Source organism: Anoplopoma fimbria, chromosome 6 (genome assembly GCF_027596085.1).
Source record: "Anoplopoma fimbria isolate UVic2021 breed Golden Eagle Sablefish chromosome 6, Afim_UVic_2022, whole genome shotgun sequence".
Lineage (NCBI taxonomy): Eukaryota > Metazoa > Chordata > Actinopteri > Perciformes > Anoplopomatidae > Anoplopoma > Anoplopoma fimbria.
The window spans coordinates 14,232,619-14,248,544 of record NC_072454.1 but is presented as its reverse complement, the minus strand read 5'-3'; the positions used below and the strand labels follow the sequence as shown (position 1 = coordinate 14,248,544).

The 15,926-nt window shown below is 42.5% G+C and overlaps 1 protein-coding gene across 2 annotated transcripts; it reads left to right on the top strand.

Annotated features, from left to right (window-relative positions):
* Positions 1 to 606: 606 nt before the first annotated feature.
* On the top strand, positions 607 to 10,901 carry LOC129092232 (E3 ubiquitin-protein ligase TRIM8-like). 2 transcript variants are annotated; one of them, XM_054600090.1, is made up of 7 exons: positions 607 to 988; positions 1,848 to 2,450; positions 7,848 to 7,943; positions 8,575 to 8,808; positions 9,058 to 9,089; positions 9,372 to 9,487; positions 9,629 to 10,901. In XM_054600090.1, exons 2-7 carry the CDS (start codon positions 1,881 to 1,883, stop codon positions 10,285 to 10,287), a joined length of 1,707 nt encoding a protein of 568 aa, XP_054456065.1. In that variant the 5' UTR covers positions 607 to 988; positions 1,848 to 1,880; the 3' UTR covers positions 10,288 to 10,901. The 2 variants fall into 2 exon arrangements, with proteins under 2 accessions (XP_054456065.1, XP_054456064.1); XM_054600089.1 differs by having other exon boundaries at positions 607 to 992.
* Positions 10,902 to 15,926: the final 5,025 nt, after the last annotated feature.

The following is a 15,926-nucleotide window of genomic DNA, read 5'->3' as shown; positions in this document are numbered from 1 at the left end:
CCAATCAGATTGCCCCAATCACATGACATCAATCGACGAATCGGAACCATCAACAAATAAAGAATCAATTTACATAATATCGTGGCACTAAAAGCCTACAAACAACATGAAAACATACCCATAATACATAATATCATATAGGAATAATGTCTTCAATCAAAAAACACAAAAAGAAGATAATATAGAAAGGCTGTAATGCCAAGATCAATACTTTTCTTTTACAGGACAGGATTTTTAGGAATTTGCAAAGGTATTCTTCTACAGTCTGTCCCTAGAAAAGGAAAGAAAAGAAAGGAACAAAATATGTCACATTATAAAGAACGAGTATTATACGTTTGAAATGGTATGAAAAGGTTGTGAAAAATCCCTTTCGGCTCGTGTTGACCTATTCTATAAGGCAATTAAACAGTTGTACACGTAGACTGTCTTATTAATAGCTTACAGCTGACCTATAAAGCAGTATTCAACCATTAACTGTATTAGGCATTGACAAAGCCATTGGTTACAGCCACATAGACGTAATCCACTCAAAAGAAAGGCCTTCACGATATTCCCCCCGGTGCACCTTCCCTCTTGTGGGCCCCTGGCTTCACACAGATGTCCCCTGTGTCATCTCCCATCCCTCCGGTAGAGTCTGCTGTGGCCGTTCCCGTCTTGCCTTCCTCCCCTCGGCTCCTCCCCGTCTGTGCATCGACTCTGTGACGGGTCACGTTGTCGGAGGCGGGGGGAGAGGAGTCGGTGTGTGGAAGCACTGAGCTCCCTGCCGACGAGTCACCGTCTGCACGCACTTACCATTAAATATTAGTCAAAGAGTTGACGGGAAAGCGAAACCAGCCGAACAACATCGCGTAAAACCTCCGGGCGGGGAGCAGTACGACGGACTGACGGCTGAAATCTACCCGGAGGAGCTCGATCTCACCGCGGGCTTGGATGCGAAGCTCGGCGTTATAGGTGCACCGGAGCCTGAAGGCGACATGGGATATAAATAGTTGGTAACGTTGCTTTTTATTCTATAATAATCCATCCAACGTGTCTCATTAGACTATTATACTGCTTAATTGATAATAGCAAAGAGGGTCGTCGGGTTAGAATAAAACCTCAGTTTAGCCCCGTGACATTGTATTAGTCCTATTTCCAGTGTTATTCTGTAGCAAGTTGTCACTTGCTCTCAAACGCCACAGCTTGTACCGTCCTGTCGTGAATTCGCAAAAAAAAAAAAAAAAAAAAAAATAGCCAAATACTGTATTGTCATTGTGTGTAATTGTTTTATGGTGACCATAGTTTTAGATGTGTTGTCGAAGTTTCGCTGTGGTTGCACTTCGTTGGACACTTGACTCGATCTGACCTGTTTTCTTCTCTGTCAGTCGTCGCCTGCTAATGCTCCATTTGCTCATTGTTGTAGGCTACTATTACTCCTCATACGCATTTTCCCCAAAATCATTTTTCCACCCGTGGGTGCTCGGCCCACATCTTTCAGTGCCAATTTTGGACAAGCCGTAATTCCAGTGGGCTGTGGTAGGCTTAATATTAATAAGGGTGCTTCTTTGTGTATTCAAAAAAACAAACAAAAAAAACTGCAGAAAGAGATAATCCATATTTTTACATTACATTACATTACATTACAGTCATTTAGCAGACGCTTTAATCCAAAGCGATTTACAATAAGTGTATTCAACATAGGTATTCAAGAGAACTACTAGTCACCAGAAGCCATGAGTGCATCTCCTTTCTTAAACAAGCATCTAAGAGCATAAACCAGAGCAAAAGTACAGTGCAGAAACAAACTAATATGAATACAATAAGCGCTTGATTGATTTTGAAATCAATTCTCAATTTACTCATTTCAGTCACACATCAGCAGTTTGGATCCAGCTGAAGCCATGGATGAAAGTTGGAAAAACTGCTTCGAAGAGGAGCTCCTGTGTCCCATCTGCCTGAATGTTTTCGAAGAACCCATCCAGCTGCCGTGCAAGCACAACTTCTGCAAGGGTTGCATCTCTGAGGCTTGGGCCAAAGACAACGCTGCGGTCCGCTGCCCCGAATGCAACCATGACTACGAGCAGAAACCCACACTGGAGAAGAACTTTAAGCTCGCCAACATAGTGAAGCGGTTCAACGCGTTGAACACCGACAAAGTCCCTGCCGTGCTGCACTGTGTCCTCTGCAGACGAGGCCCCCCGCTGCCTGTGAGGAAAGTCTGTCTGCGCTGCAAGGAGCCCTGCTGCCAAACTCATATCCAGACGCACCTTCAGCAGCCGTGTGCGGCCCCGGGACACCTGTTAGTGGACGCTGAGGAGCTGAGCGCTTGGACCTGTCCCAGTCACGAGGAGTACAGGCTGCTCCACTGTGAGGAGGAGCAGGTGGCTCTGTGTCCGTTCTGCTGCATCTCTCACTGCACAAACCAAAGACACACAGTCTGCGATGTGGACACGCAACGCATACAAATGCAGGTACGTAAATCGCCCCCACACATACTCACCCAACCACTTAAAAAAGCTGACAGGCAGGTGTCTGTCAAAGGATTTTATAGGTGCACTTTCTTCTGTGGATTTGAAATTCAAGGAAGCAGACATTTCTTTCAGTTCATCAGTCTATAAAGGCCTTTTCTCTTTGCCTCCTCCTTTATTCCTTTCTGATGTGAGAGGACTGGACAGGTGAAAGCCAACCCTCGGGGGTAGACGAAACACGCACACACGTACTCACATGCAGGCGTACGTCCCACACAGCTTTTAACCTTGATCAACCCACCCATTCCACACTGCCACGCCTTCACATTAGCCGCCCTGTGCCCTCGGGTAAGTGCTGTGATGCAATCTGCATCCACCGGAAATGATGACCCCTGTGCAGTGGGGGTGGATCCACGTGTAGCTGGTTTTATGTGAGCTAGCTTGATCAGTTTCTGGATGTGTTCAGGAGGAAATGCATGCTGGTGAGGCTACATAGGCTGATAAAGAAATTCACACACACACACAGAAAATGCGGTAATATGCGGACATTTTCACAAGCAAGCAAGTTTATAACTTTGGATTTCAACCATTCATCACCAGGAGTTGGACATTTCCAGGGAGTGAAAGATAGAAAAGAAGGGAGGGAAAGAGGAAAATGGATTCTACAATATGAGTCTAAATCCCACTGACAGCATGTGAATAACGAACTGCCTTGGCAGGGTTGACCTCAGGGTGCAAGGAGGAATGTGGCGTATCGCATAAGGCCAGGGTGTCATGGCTGTGTCCACTACTGTATGTTTCCTCTAGTTCTATACATTATATCAGTTCCCTCTCTTTTCACAAAACTAATGTAGGTGGCAAGGTGTAAAAACACAACCACCCACACTGCCTTGTACACATTTCTTCTTTTTCTCCCTGTCGGTGAAGGGGCGGAAGTGAGAATCAGATTAGTTTAAGCATCTGCCATGTTGCGGCCTTCATAAGTTTGGTGATTTTATGGTTCCAGTCGGGAAAGTTACATACGCACTTCTTTTCTTTCTAGTGTGTGGCTCACAAAGTTCTAAATCTTTTTAAATATTTGGTGAAAACTGTTGCTCCGGAGCTATAATCGGGACAAAAGATGTCTGTTCAGCCCTTTCCACAGCTGCTCTCTACACACACACACACACATATGCACACACACCCACCCATCTTTCTGTTCTTTGACAACTGTATGTTCGCTGGTAAATGGAGTTTTCCAAGAGTCAGAGTTCCTGTCTCTTCACAGATTAACACTATCCATACTTGGGCCTTTAGACACGCTAATAGTGATACATGTAGAAATAGCCAAGAGTGAGGCTTCTTGTATGCTGGTCCATTTCTTTAAGTAGTTTGAGGCCAAAGTGGCTTCTCTTCCTTTCTAACTAAGAGGTCGTTCTCCTTGACAGAGCTGTGGTCTATTTTGGTAAAATGATTTTAAATTCCCCTGGCAGCACTCTTGTTGCTTTTGGGATAAACAAAAAAGAGAAAAGCCAATGTAGCTATGTTCATATCTTTGGCTCTCAGTGGAGACTTTAACAGTAACCTTTTGCACGCTTGCTGGTAATTTCAAGACGAGAAAGGAAGAGTCATATAATAGTAATGTCGTCCCTGGGACAGGCGGAGGTGGAGCCCTCCCACTCAGCCTCACCTTGGTTTTCTCAGGCACCTCAGCAGGAAACCATCGCTCATGGAAGCTCTGCCGTTTGCAGTTTCTTGTATCTGGGCTGGAGTGAGTCAGTTCCCCAGAATGCTGAGGGCAGTCCATTGACATCAGACGTGGGGAATAGTTGTCAGTTGATTGTGAAAGAGGCTCTCTGTTCATTGAGCCTGAGGCTCTTCATTTAAACATGAGCTTCCTGGCAACCCGCGGGTGTCTGGATGCCTAAATAGGACAGTGGGGAAAGTGATCATTGGTGGATTTAATCTTGATAAAGGTAGGCTTTCACACTGCTGCAGAGAGATCAGCAAAGAGACAGTTCCCTCCTCACCCCTTGTGCTATTTCAAGCACACAAGACAAAAAAAATGGAGGAAACATGGCAAAATGAGGAAGACGCAGTTGTTGACTAGAAGCATCCAGGCACAGAAAAGCTGGTGCCATTTCGGAGGCCATGTCATATAAAGCAGTACATGCACCATTTACGATAGCAGTAACCCAACAAAGTGTTCTTTCCAGTTTTTGTCAAAACAGCAGTTACACAGAAAGCAAGACATACCGCTGAGCCTTTATGTACTTGTTAAGTCAGTTATTTTTAATACAAGTGTGCTGTCTGAAAAGTATTGTGCACACAATACATGAAAAACTGGATGAAACAAGAAACGCAGCCAAGGAACTAAGTGGCATGTGAGCTAACAGGGCAGATTGGGGCGTTGTATATGGGTTGTTTTAAGAGGACTGTTATGCTTAAACTGACTGTATAAGCAAGATGTAGTGTGGAAACGTAGTACAGGTTTGGGATGTGTAATGAGTGCGTTCCACATGATTAGGGACCACACACACCCTTTAAAATAAGATGATATCCAGGTCACCCCCCCTTTAGGTGCACAAAAGTAATTGCATTAAATGAATAAGCTGCTAACGGTAGCTACTTAGCAAAACTAAAGGATGTCATCTTGTTCGTATCTTTAAAGCCTGACAAACACGATGAATGCCTGTATATGAAAACGTTTTGGCCTCAGTCATCATTTTGCTTCTTTCTGCAGTCTTCTCCTCTTCTTTTATTGGTGAATTTATGCTTCTTTTGACCAAAGATGAAATCCACCAACTCACCACCTCAGCCCTGTGCTTGTTGGGTGCACTTGTGTCCTCATCATTGATGTGTTAAGTAAAACTGGATATGCTATAGTGAAATGGCCAACCGATCGTTAGTTATAACTTGCTCAGCCGGTCCTCATGCTGATAGAAACAATACAAGGAACTGCTCATCTTAACATTGCTCTGAAGTGCAATTGGTAGTCAAAAACTCCACAGGGTTTATATGTTCCAGACGATGTAGAATTGAGAAGAATAGTTTCGTGAGGTGTATGGTAACTGTATATATATCAATTATATTCCTCCAAAAATAAAAATGTAACAACACACAGTTACCTTAAGGCAGGCTTGTTGCCGCAGCACCTGTATAATTTATCATTTTATGTTGTTTGGCTTGCTTGCTTGCTTCAACAGCTCAGCTTGGTCCCGATCTCTTGTGCTGGTCACACTGCATAGGCCTTAAAGTATGATGCATTCTTGATTTTTCCAGGGAGACCTCATTTAATGCTGACTGTCAACACTGCAAAAAGGATGCACACAATGGACAGGAAACCTAGCGACTAGCCAACATTAAAGTTAGCTAACACAGTAAGAGGCAGTGTCCCTTATTCACTACTCCGGTTATCATAGACACTCAATAGTTTACTCACAATACATGGCATTGTGGGATTGTAAGCATAAAGTAACACCATACCATATATATATATATATATATAACATATATATATATATATATATATATATATATATATATATATATATATATATATATATATATATATATATATATATATATATACCATGAACAATATATTTTTCTTTACATTTCAGATTTTTGAGCGCGCTATACAATGGGGAAAAATTCACTCACTCAGAAGTTGTACACTCAGCCAGGGATCAGGTAACCTTGAGGAGCATGTAGCTTATAGGAGGTGGTGCAGACCAAAACAGTGCTAAAAGGAGAATGAGTATTCAACCTACATTTGTTGGGTGGCCAAATGTTTGAATGTTGGTCAAAGTCTCCTAGATGTGTAGTTGGGCTACTGTTTGCTAACATGTTTGCCAACAATCGTATAAGGTAATAATGTGCATATGTTGTGTTCACAGTTTGTTTCGCTGTCCCTAATGCCTAGTTCACACTATACAACTTTAGCCCTGATTTATTGTTCCCAGACAGTTTTCGGAGCTCCCAGACAAAATCCCCAGATCAGAGGCAAATCTATGTTGGCTCTGCGCTTGCCAATCGGTGATTGAGCGCCTTGTGTGTTAGGGAGCAACAGCCAATGAGAGTGCAGGACACAGGTTTAGAGGGAAACCTGGCGGCAGGGTTGCCTCGCCTGAAGCGCTCCTTTGTGCTGCGTTTGTTTCATTGTCAGTTGTTGTTGTTGCACCTAGGGTGTTGGACGAATAAACATAACACAGTGACTGATCTACGTGCCATGTGGAAACTGGCTAGAATATGCACATCAACAAGCATGACTACGCCTGTGTCACTTCTCCAGTGTGTTTTCGCGATAAAACTTAAACTTTTGCTGTTTGTTTTAGAAACTAGATGGGCTGTTGGAAGTTATTCTCTGTGGTGTACTGTCGTGGCCAGCCAGTTGTTGTACATAAGACTCCATGAGTGTTGTAAGCAGCTGAAGAGGGCTGTTGCTGTGATACCACAACCTAGCTACCCTGAAACTCACTCACTAGAGACCACAGGAATGTCCTCATTCTTCCTATCTCTCTCTTTTTTTTTTTTTGATTCAAACTTTCCCTCTGTTGGCTTCACCCTCTTTTTGTATGTCTTTCTCACTCTCATTCTGTCCGTTCTTGGCATGTGCAAGCAGAGCCCAAATAGCACTTTTTCCTCCCTAGCCCTTTCTCCCATGCACACTCATGCGGAGGGAGCAGAGCAGACCCGAGCATTATGCACACAGACATGACAATCTGTCACTGACACAGAGGCCCGTGCAAACAATGGGAGCAATGCATGTGGCAAAATGAGAAAGCAGAGAGGGGTAGTGAGACACCCCCGCTTTCTGCTCCCTCCTGCTCCCTCACATACACATTAACTTTCACATATAAATACATACACAAGGCTTTGTTGCCATGACAGCAGGTTTTCTCTTATTTGGGCATGGTGCCTTTCCCATGCAGAGACAGTTCATTAAAAAAGCCTACCTGCCCTCCCCTGTTCCTAGTTAGATGTCAGCCTGTGACAGTAGATTGATTTCCACCTCCTGCAGTAAATGGAGAAGGATTATGTTTACCGGCTCTTCCACTGGCCTTTGGCTCTTTTTGCACTCTAACTGAGTCCACAGAGGAAGTAGGCTTGTCCCAACAATGGACTTAACTTGATGCAGCAGGGTCCCAGACAAACCTAGATGCAATCAGAGATGGATTTCTGCAATTGTGTTTGCATTTGCTGGTGCTTTCCTCATCGACAAATGCATATTTGGTCTCTGCTGGCAGCTGCTGTTTCCTCTGTCTAATCAGGATTGTGGAGCAGATTGTCTGAGCGACTCATGAATAGCAGCCAGGTTTGATGAGGTCACAGCAGAGACATGAGTAGTAAGAAAAAGTTTTTTTCTTTTATGTTTTTGTTGTATCCTGTTGAGGTTCATCAGTCTAATCCTCTCAACAGGCCATGCTAATGAGGCAGCAAGGCAGACTGGATGGTCGTGTTCAGAACATCGATGAGCAGCTGACCAAGCTGGAGTCAGACAAGACACTGATGAAGGTACAGTACAGCACACACACATGTCATGTGCTTACAGAGACGCAATTCTGAACATTATCAGTACTTCTTCCTTGGTTCTTTATCATTGTGTGGGTTTGGTGCTATCATTTTTTCCACACGCTGCTGTAATGAAATGACTCTGTACCTTTTTTGTTCACTGTTGCAAAATAGAAATAAAATATAATGTATCTCTGGTGCGTTGGCGTGGAAAATGCATTTTGCAAATTACTTTTCCTTTTCAAAAAGCATAGATTCCACAAAATGTAGTAAGAAAGAAAAAATATTTTACCTACAGTAACTAAACACATCAATTAATTCCTGTGTATTGAAGCTTTTTTTTCCCCAAAGGAATTTACATGTTTTCTGCTGAATGGGGTTGAATTGTAATATATGTAGTATTCTGTAGATGCTTATGCTAAGACATTGCAGAAATAATTGGTAAAAGGCAACGTTGTTTGTAAAAGTTGGCACTCCAACAATTTAATATTGCACTTTCGGGGGACGGGTAAGGGACGGATTAGAAAGAGAATGGTGAAATCAAAAGTGATGACTTTTGAGAAGTTTTTTTTATTCTAATGCTTGTGTGTATGTTTGTAAATCAACTTGTCCCCATCCTCTCCTTTCTCCACAGGATGCAGTGTCTGAGCTGAAGGAGCGAGCGAGAGCCCAGTATCAGAGGATGCATGCGCTGCTAGAAGCAAACCAGGCTGAAACCATGCAGATGCTGGAGAGCACCTACACCATGTATGTGAGGAAAAACTCCCAGCAGGTTTTGCAGCTCAACGAGAAGCGCCAGGAAGCAGAAAAACTCCTGAGCTCAGTACAGACGTTCTTCAAAAGAGCAGACGGCATTAACTTCATGAAGGTACAAATGCACTTGCGTCTGTACAGCCACACAAACACAGTATTTGCATCCATAGAATCAAACGATTTCAAAAAACACCAAAGCATTGTCACACACAAAGATTGTTCATAACAAACGTTAATGCATGTACGCAGACACCACAGCAGGCCCATTGTCTATGAATGTATTCTTCTGTTCTCATATAGTAGCTGTTAGTGAGATGTTTTAAGGCGGGTCTGAATGACCTGTGCATCTTGTTGTCTTTTTCAGAACACAAAACCGTATCAGCTGCTAATGGACAGGTAAGCATTTCTATTTCTGTTCCATGTCTCTTTATTGGTACATGATTGTAATTATTGTAGTAGTAATGTGGTGTTTGGCACTATTAAAGAGTTACATATTGTAGAAATGTAATATTCCTGCCCTCTTTTCTTTCTAAGAAGCAGTTTATTTCTTTAAGTAAGCCAGTGATGCTTTCATGTACACCTTTTTTTGGTGCACTGACAGAATGCATCTCAAGCAAGGGTGCAAACGGCTTACTGAATCTGGTCCACAGTATTATTCATGTGTCTCTCCTTTTTTAGGTCAAACTCGCACCTGAGTAGTGCTATGCCTCCACTCAGAGTGGGCCAGCTCAACTCTCATCTTTTGCTATCTGAACTTTCAACGAGAGAAAAAAACCTCCGAAAAATGCTGGAAGGTAAGAAAAAATTGTAACGAGTAAATAAAAATGAGGGAAAATGTGTAATGTAAGATATTTAACACCAATCTCTGGGATATAGTATAGTCAGAATGAACTATTGTTTTTTTTTTCTGCCCCACCACTACTTTCCATTCTCAGAACCGTTCAACGAGGCGCCCATTCTTGAGATCCTCCAGTCTCCCAGCACCTCTGCTGGCTCTCACATGGGGGCTGGTTCAGGACTACAGAAGAGGAAATACGGCATGGCTTTCCTGGAGAGTAACACAACAAACTCCACCTCCCAGGATCCTCCGCCGTTGCTCTACAGCAGCAAAAAACCCTTCCTGGCTGATCAGAGCCATCATGCCTCATCCATGTATTCCTCTGAAGGCCTCTCCCAGAATCCCCATGGTGGGCCCGGCCATAGCCGACTCCTTGACACTGCAGCCCATCACATGGTGGGTCTAGGGTCCAGCTCTAGCCACCACTCAGGGACCATATTCCCCCCCTCCCATTTCCCCAGTGGAGGTGCCTCGCAACAAGCCATGTACGAAGGGAGGAAAGTACTGATGTGCACTCTGAATAACTGCTGCTGCTCCAGGGCCCCCGCTGCTCGCGCCCGGCCTCCGTACCCGGCATCGGACTCCTTCCCCTCCATGACCTCTCAGGAGTTTCCCCAACATGCCCCGCTACCTACAAGCCAGCCACTGCATCATTTCCCCATGAGGGGAATGATGGAAGCCTCACAGACAGCCAGGCACCCTGACTTCTACGGGCTGTACGGCCAGTCTTCAACCAAGCATTATGGGACCAAGTAATAAAGCAGAGTCAGCATTTGTTCCGTTTGTCATGAAAATCAGAATTAGCTTCAATTTCCATGTTCGCTATTTGTTCCTTTTTCATTTTGGAGAGATTTGTTATCAGTTTGTGTCTCCCAACACGCCATCATGATAATATTATTTTGACATCTACTTGACCCCATTTTGGGAAACCATGCCCCGTTAATGTCGGTAGCCCTGTTTACTTCTTGAATCACAGTTGCAGTAGTAATGCTGTAATTTGAAAATCAAGTTTGTATTTTATTTATTTCCTGTTTCAATTCGACTGGAAGTGCTAATGTGAATGATGTAGTCTTAAATCCTTTCAGGCAGTGAACAAAATAAATAACATATCCTTCATCATGAGTCCTGACATGGGACTCCAGAGACTTCAGTGCCTAAAAAGACTGTTAACACGCTCTTATTGTACTTGCAAGTTCCTAGCTCTTGATTATTTCCTGTTTGGGGCTGAAAGCATGCAGGGAGCCTCTCCATGCACTCCAAAGTCCATGTGGCTTTAGAAACACACTGGACTCCAAATGCTTGTCAGGTTTTTCATGAGTTTTTATACAAGATTATGAATAAACCAAAATCAGTGGAAAATAAGAAATAAACAAGCATATTACTTTACCTTCTGTTGTATTTTAAGCATTGGTTTGCACAGTTTAATATAATCTTGTGGGCTTTTATCCATGGTTATATGGTGTAAACTTTAAACAGAGTGACACAGAGGTCTGCTTGTACTGAGACGCACATTGTGTGGTTTGTTAAGGTTAAGAGGTTTTGCAGTTTAACTCACTGGATTACAGTAGAAATGTCAGCGCCTCCTGTAAAGAAAAAAGAAAAGAAAAGCTAAAAGTTATTGTAGTGCATCCCACCCTGCAGTTAACCCACAATCTATTCATAGGCTCAAAGGCTTGTAAATGAGGGAAAAAAGACAGTGTCACCACATGTTTGCGATAAACTGCATTCAAAGGAATCCCAGAACACGGTGGAGGAGGTTTGGACAATGATTTGTTACAGTCCAGGCCACAGAAGGCCCATTATCTGCCAATTTAGGACAGTTCACTTCCTTGTCAACATCCTGGTCTCTGGCAGAATCTCTGCCTCATCCCCCTTTGTCTCATTATTGGTGCTCATTGTCAAGTTTGGTCAGAAAACAGGAATAACTGATGAGCAGCACCTCCCTCCCCTCACCTCTCTCTCCTCCTCTCCCGGGGTATCATTTGCCGGGGATCGACGTGGAGGAGGAGGAGCAGGATATAAGCGCAGAGTTTTAATGAGAGCTGGGACAGCATAGTCATCTACTTATCTGTCACTCATACTCCTTTCATCATTCCCCTCCCCCCCAGCTAGACGGTGAGATAGATGGAGCGAGCTTAGGGGCGGGGCGGTGTGCTTAGAGGGAGGAGAGGAGAAAGGGAGGAATGGTTAGAGGGGGGGGGGAGAGAGAGAGTGTGGCACATCACTTATTTATGGGTTATGAAATGTTCTGCCCTCTTGTTACATTCTGCTTTTCTTTTGTCCAGTCTGTCCGTTGTTTTTTCAGAGTGAACACAAACATTTCTCAAACACCTTTAGCAGAGAATACAGGAGGCAGAGTGGGAGGAGCTGGGGTTTAGTTACAGTCGGGCATGAATCTGACATTTAGTACGTGTGTGTGTTTATGTGTGTGTGTATGTGTGTGTGTGAGAGCGAAAGCCTATTAGCATTCCCCTTGAGCACCGTTCCTTCTGTGTGTGTTATTAATAAAACATACAGTAGATATCCAGAAGGAGGCCATACCATTAATTTAATCCATATAAATAATTTCATTCATAGCGGCATCTCTTTAGCCACATTTCAATTTTAATTTAGAAAAAAGTCAGGGATTTAAATGTTTAAGACGGAATTCTGTCTTATTTTATTTTGAAAAAAAATGCAAATGTTTGGAGTCAGATTTCTTAAAAAACATTTTGAATGTCCACTACAGATAATTACACACATTGATCAATCTTTCCGTAAGCACAAACATTCAGCTTGAATTAAGGTGTGTAGCTTAGTGTGTGTTTGGTTTGTGCGAGTTCAATCCTGTTATATGAGCAAATGTGTGCTCAGGTGCCAGAGCACAATCAGCCAGTTACTGTGCGTTTCCTCATATATGTGCAAAAGTAGGTTCTTCATGTGTGTGTGTGTGTGTGCGCTCAGTGAGGTTACATATAGGGTACAGGGTGATGCACTTGACAGCTGTGCTCTGTTGTGGCAGGTGTGTTGGAGCTGTATATGTATGAGTACAACACGGCCCTGCTTGCAGCACGACATGAACCTGTAGTGTGTGGTTGTGTGTGTGTATGTGTGTGTTTTCAATGCATGGGGAACTGTCAGCTGTTGTGCAGCTGTTGTTTGTGTGCTTTAGTCAGTGTCTATATCTACATTTGAGTTACAGTGGGCACCCTCTCTCTGTCTCTCTGTCTCTCTGTTTCTTTCACACACATTTTCTTGCCCAGCATGTATTCTTTCCTGCACCAAGATTGAATAATCAAACAGAATCAATATAGCCAACAAGAGGGTGGGGTATTCCTCCAACTCAAACCAAAATTGGATGTAAAATACCACTAAATCACAGAGTAACTCCTGGAATGTACTGAACATCACTGGTGATGTTTAGCAGCTGAGGGTGGAGTTTCCCTCAGTAACTCAGGCCTCTGATAAATATTATTGACATAGTCCCAATACATTTGTACAGCTTGCAGCATGTGTGACTGTCAAGCGGTGGCTGTGAGAAGTGGCTGACATGGCAGCCTAAAGTTTCATAGTATTTGGAATACATGAGTGGCCATTTTTGCTATTAGTCTTAACACACACAGATTCTTATCAGTCCTCCCAGTAACACGGACAGGAACAGAGAAATAAACAGCATAATGCATACAGAGTGGCTATTCATCAAACATGCAGAATGCTAACCTTCATCTGATAAGGTCTTTGAAATCAGTGCCAGAACTCCAATCAAGGATAGCAGTGCACACACACACACACACACACACACACACACACACACACACACACACACACACACACACACACACACACACACACACACACACACACAGACACACAGATAAACCGTGCAAAAACATCAAAGACAAGGATCCGTGGCCAATGTGTTTTGATCTACGGGTCTATTTTTTGCCTGTGGAAATCATTGTAACATAAGCCAGTCTTCTGTTGCGTTTCAGCTGAAAGGACGCAGGCAACAATAAAACAATGTATATGAGTGGTATAAGCAAAGACAGGAAGGGTGTGTGCAGGTAAGCTGTTGTATATATGAATATGGCAGGCATGCATTTCAGAGGCCCTCTGTGGAGAACAGCTGTATGCAGTTACTGAGTGAGAGTACAGTGGCACGCCTCAGCTGTTACTATAGTAACTTTGAACCACACTGTAGTGACACACGCAAGTATCACAGGTGGAAACTAATGAAATATATTTCCTCTAAAACTGCACTATAACTAAATTCATGGTTATTCACCGTACCATTATTTCTGTACGCAAAATGATTACTTCTTTCTCCAAAAGGCTGTAGTAGAAATAGAGTTATTGTACCCAAAATCATACCTTTATTTATTTACTTTTGGTCATAAAGTAAACATGGAGTTGCACTCTTTAAAGGATTCATTTGTATGGTGTGTGTGTGTGTGCTGTGTGCTCCGTGTGTAGGTCTTTACTTCCTGCACATGATGACGTGACAATGACGAGCTGTCAAACAGGAAGTTGTTTCAGCCAGGGGTTTTTCTTTACCTACCAAACGTCTGAATCACTTCTCAGATTAACATACATACTTTGAATCTGCACTTTTTAAAAGTAGTGCAGTTATATCTTCTTGCCTATTAGTTACACTTCTTCTTCAGTTGTAGATGAAGCTGACAGAAACTGAACAGACAGTCTGAATGCAGTTTAAAGCGTTGCATCAGAAAACAAAGACAGGCACGGTTAAAATCCCCTGTTGACTCCATAGCAGTATAATTTCTCTTTCAGTTTTATCTGGGTGTTAGGAATAACTGTACTTTCCAAGATGAGCTTCATTTACTGGAACAGTTGCTGAAGAGTTCCCAACTCATTTTAATTAATTTAGTACATATAACATACGTAAACTAAAAATGTGAACTACTGTGTTGAAATTTGCACTTTTAAAATTGTTGAGATTTAGGCTACTTTTTTCATAGTTGTGTTTAATTGAATTGAGTTTCTTATTGCCTTTTTTTTTTTTTTTACAGCAGACAGTTTGACTTGTCAAAGTAGGAAAAGCACAGGTGTAAAGTAATGAAATAAATTAAGGCTTCGTTTCCCATTAGAGTGACAGTGAGCCAGCATGCACAATACAAGGTTATAATAAACAAATATTTAATAGTATAACAGTCACAGGGCCCATGTAAAATTAGTCTTTACCGGATGATTTTTTTTTGTGGTTGCAAGCAAAGCTGAAAGTCGTCATCTGACTTGTCACTAACAAAATCAACTTGGCTTGCATTAAGCCACAGGTCCTAAATCACAGCAAACAGGGAGCGTCTCACTGAGGCACATTTGTCTTTTCACGTATGTTTCTAATCACTGATTTCCCACAGTACAGGCCACAATAGGCTACATTAGTAGAGAGATACGCCATAAGTATGTCCATTCATTACCTATTCCTACAGTGGACTTAACAATGAACCTGAACTGCTTTGACATTGACTCTCCACAGAGGGATAAGAGTACATTCACTAGCTGACTAGGCTTCTTTAATATGACGGACTGTCGACATCCTTCTGCCTTATGCCACCCTGTGTGTTTTAGAGTGGGCAGTATTCCACTGAAGAGCAGCAGTTCTTAACTTAGAAACCATAAGGCTCTTTCTTCTACTTGTGAACTATTGAACGCCTGTCCCTTCAGGTGAGCCCAGAAACTCCAAGCTCAGCAGGGTCATAATTACAATCCACGCTGCCCTGTTGTGTGACATGTTGCTTTTTTAAATAATGCTGTTCTTTAGGACAGTACTTGCGGTGGTGTTCTGGCAGTTGTGGAACCAGTCTTCCAGCATCTTTGCCAACTACACCAACCACAATGCAAAATCATCTTATTTTCCATCACATGCCAACAGCTTTTCTGTAATTCAAAAGAAGGCTTAGAACTACTGACCCGTGTAAGTATTAGAGGTCAGCATAGAGTGCATGGTTTACTTATTTTAATACAAATGTTAAGTACCATGAAGTAAAGTGAGAGTAATCAAGTAACTACGAAAAGAATCCGACTTCATCTCTGCTAGAAATTGGCTCATCATAAATATGGCTGATGCTGAGTCACACATTTTAAGCTCATTAAATTAACGAGGCAATCTAATTCCCATATATTTATATTCTAATTTGTCTGCACTCAAAAATGCTGTGGTAAACAATACATTGTCACCATATGGTTGTCGGATAACCAATTATATGTCACAAGCTGTTTGGAGAATTTTAACATTTTATGCTCATTTAGAGCTGTATAAAGCTCACGTCCTCTCTGTTATGGACAGAAAAATAGGAAGCTTCGTTGTAAAATAAAATTCATATTTTGTATTTAACATAAAGATATGGTAGACCATAAAACATATGTTACAAAGGAGCATATAATACATAAAATAT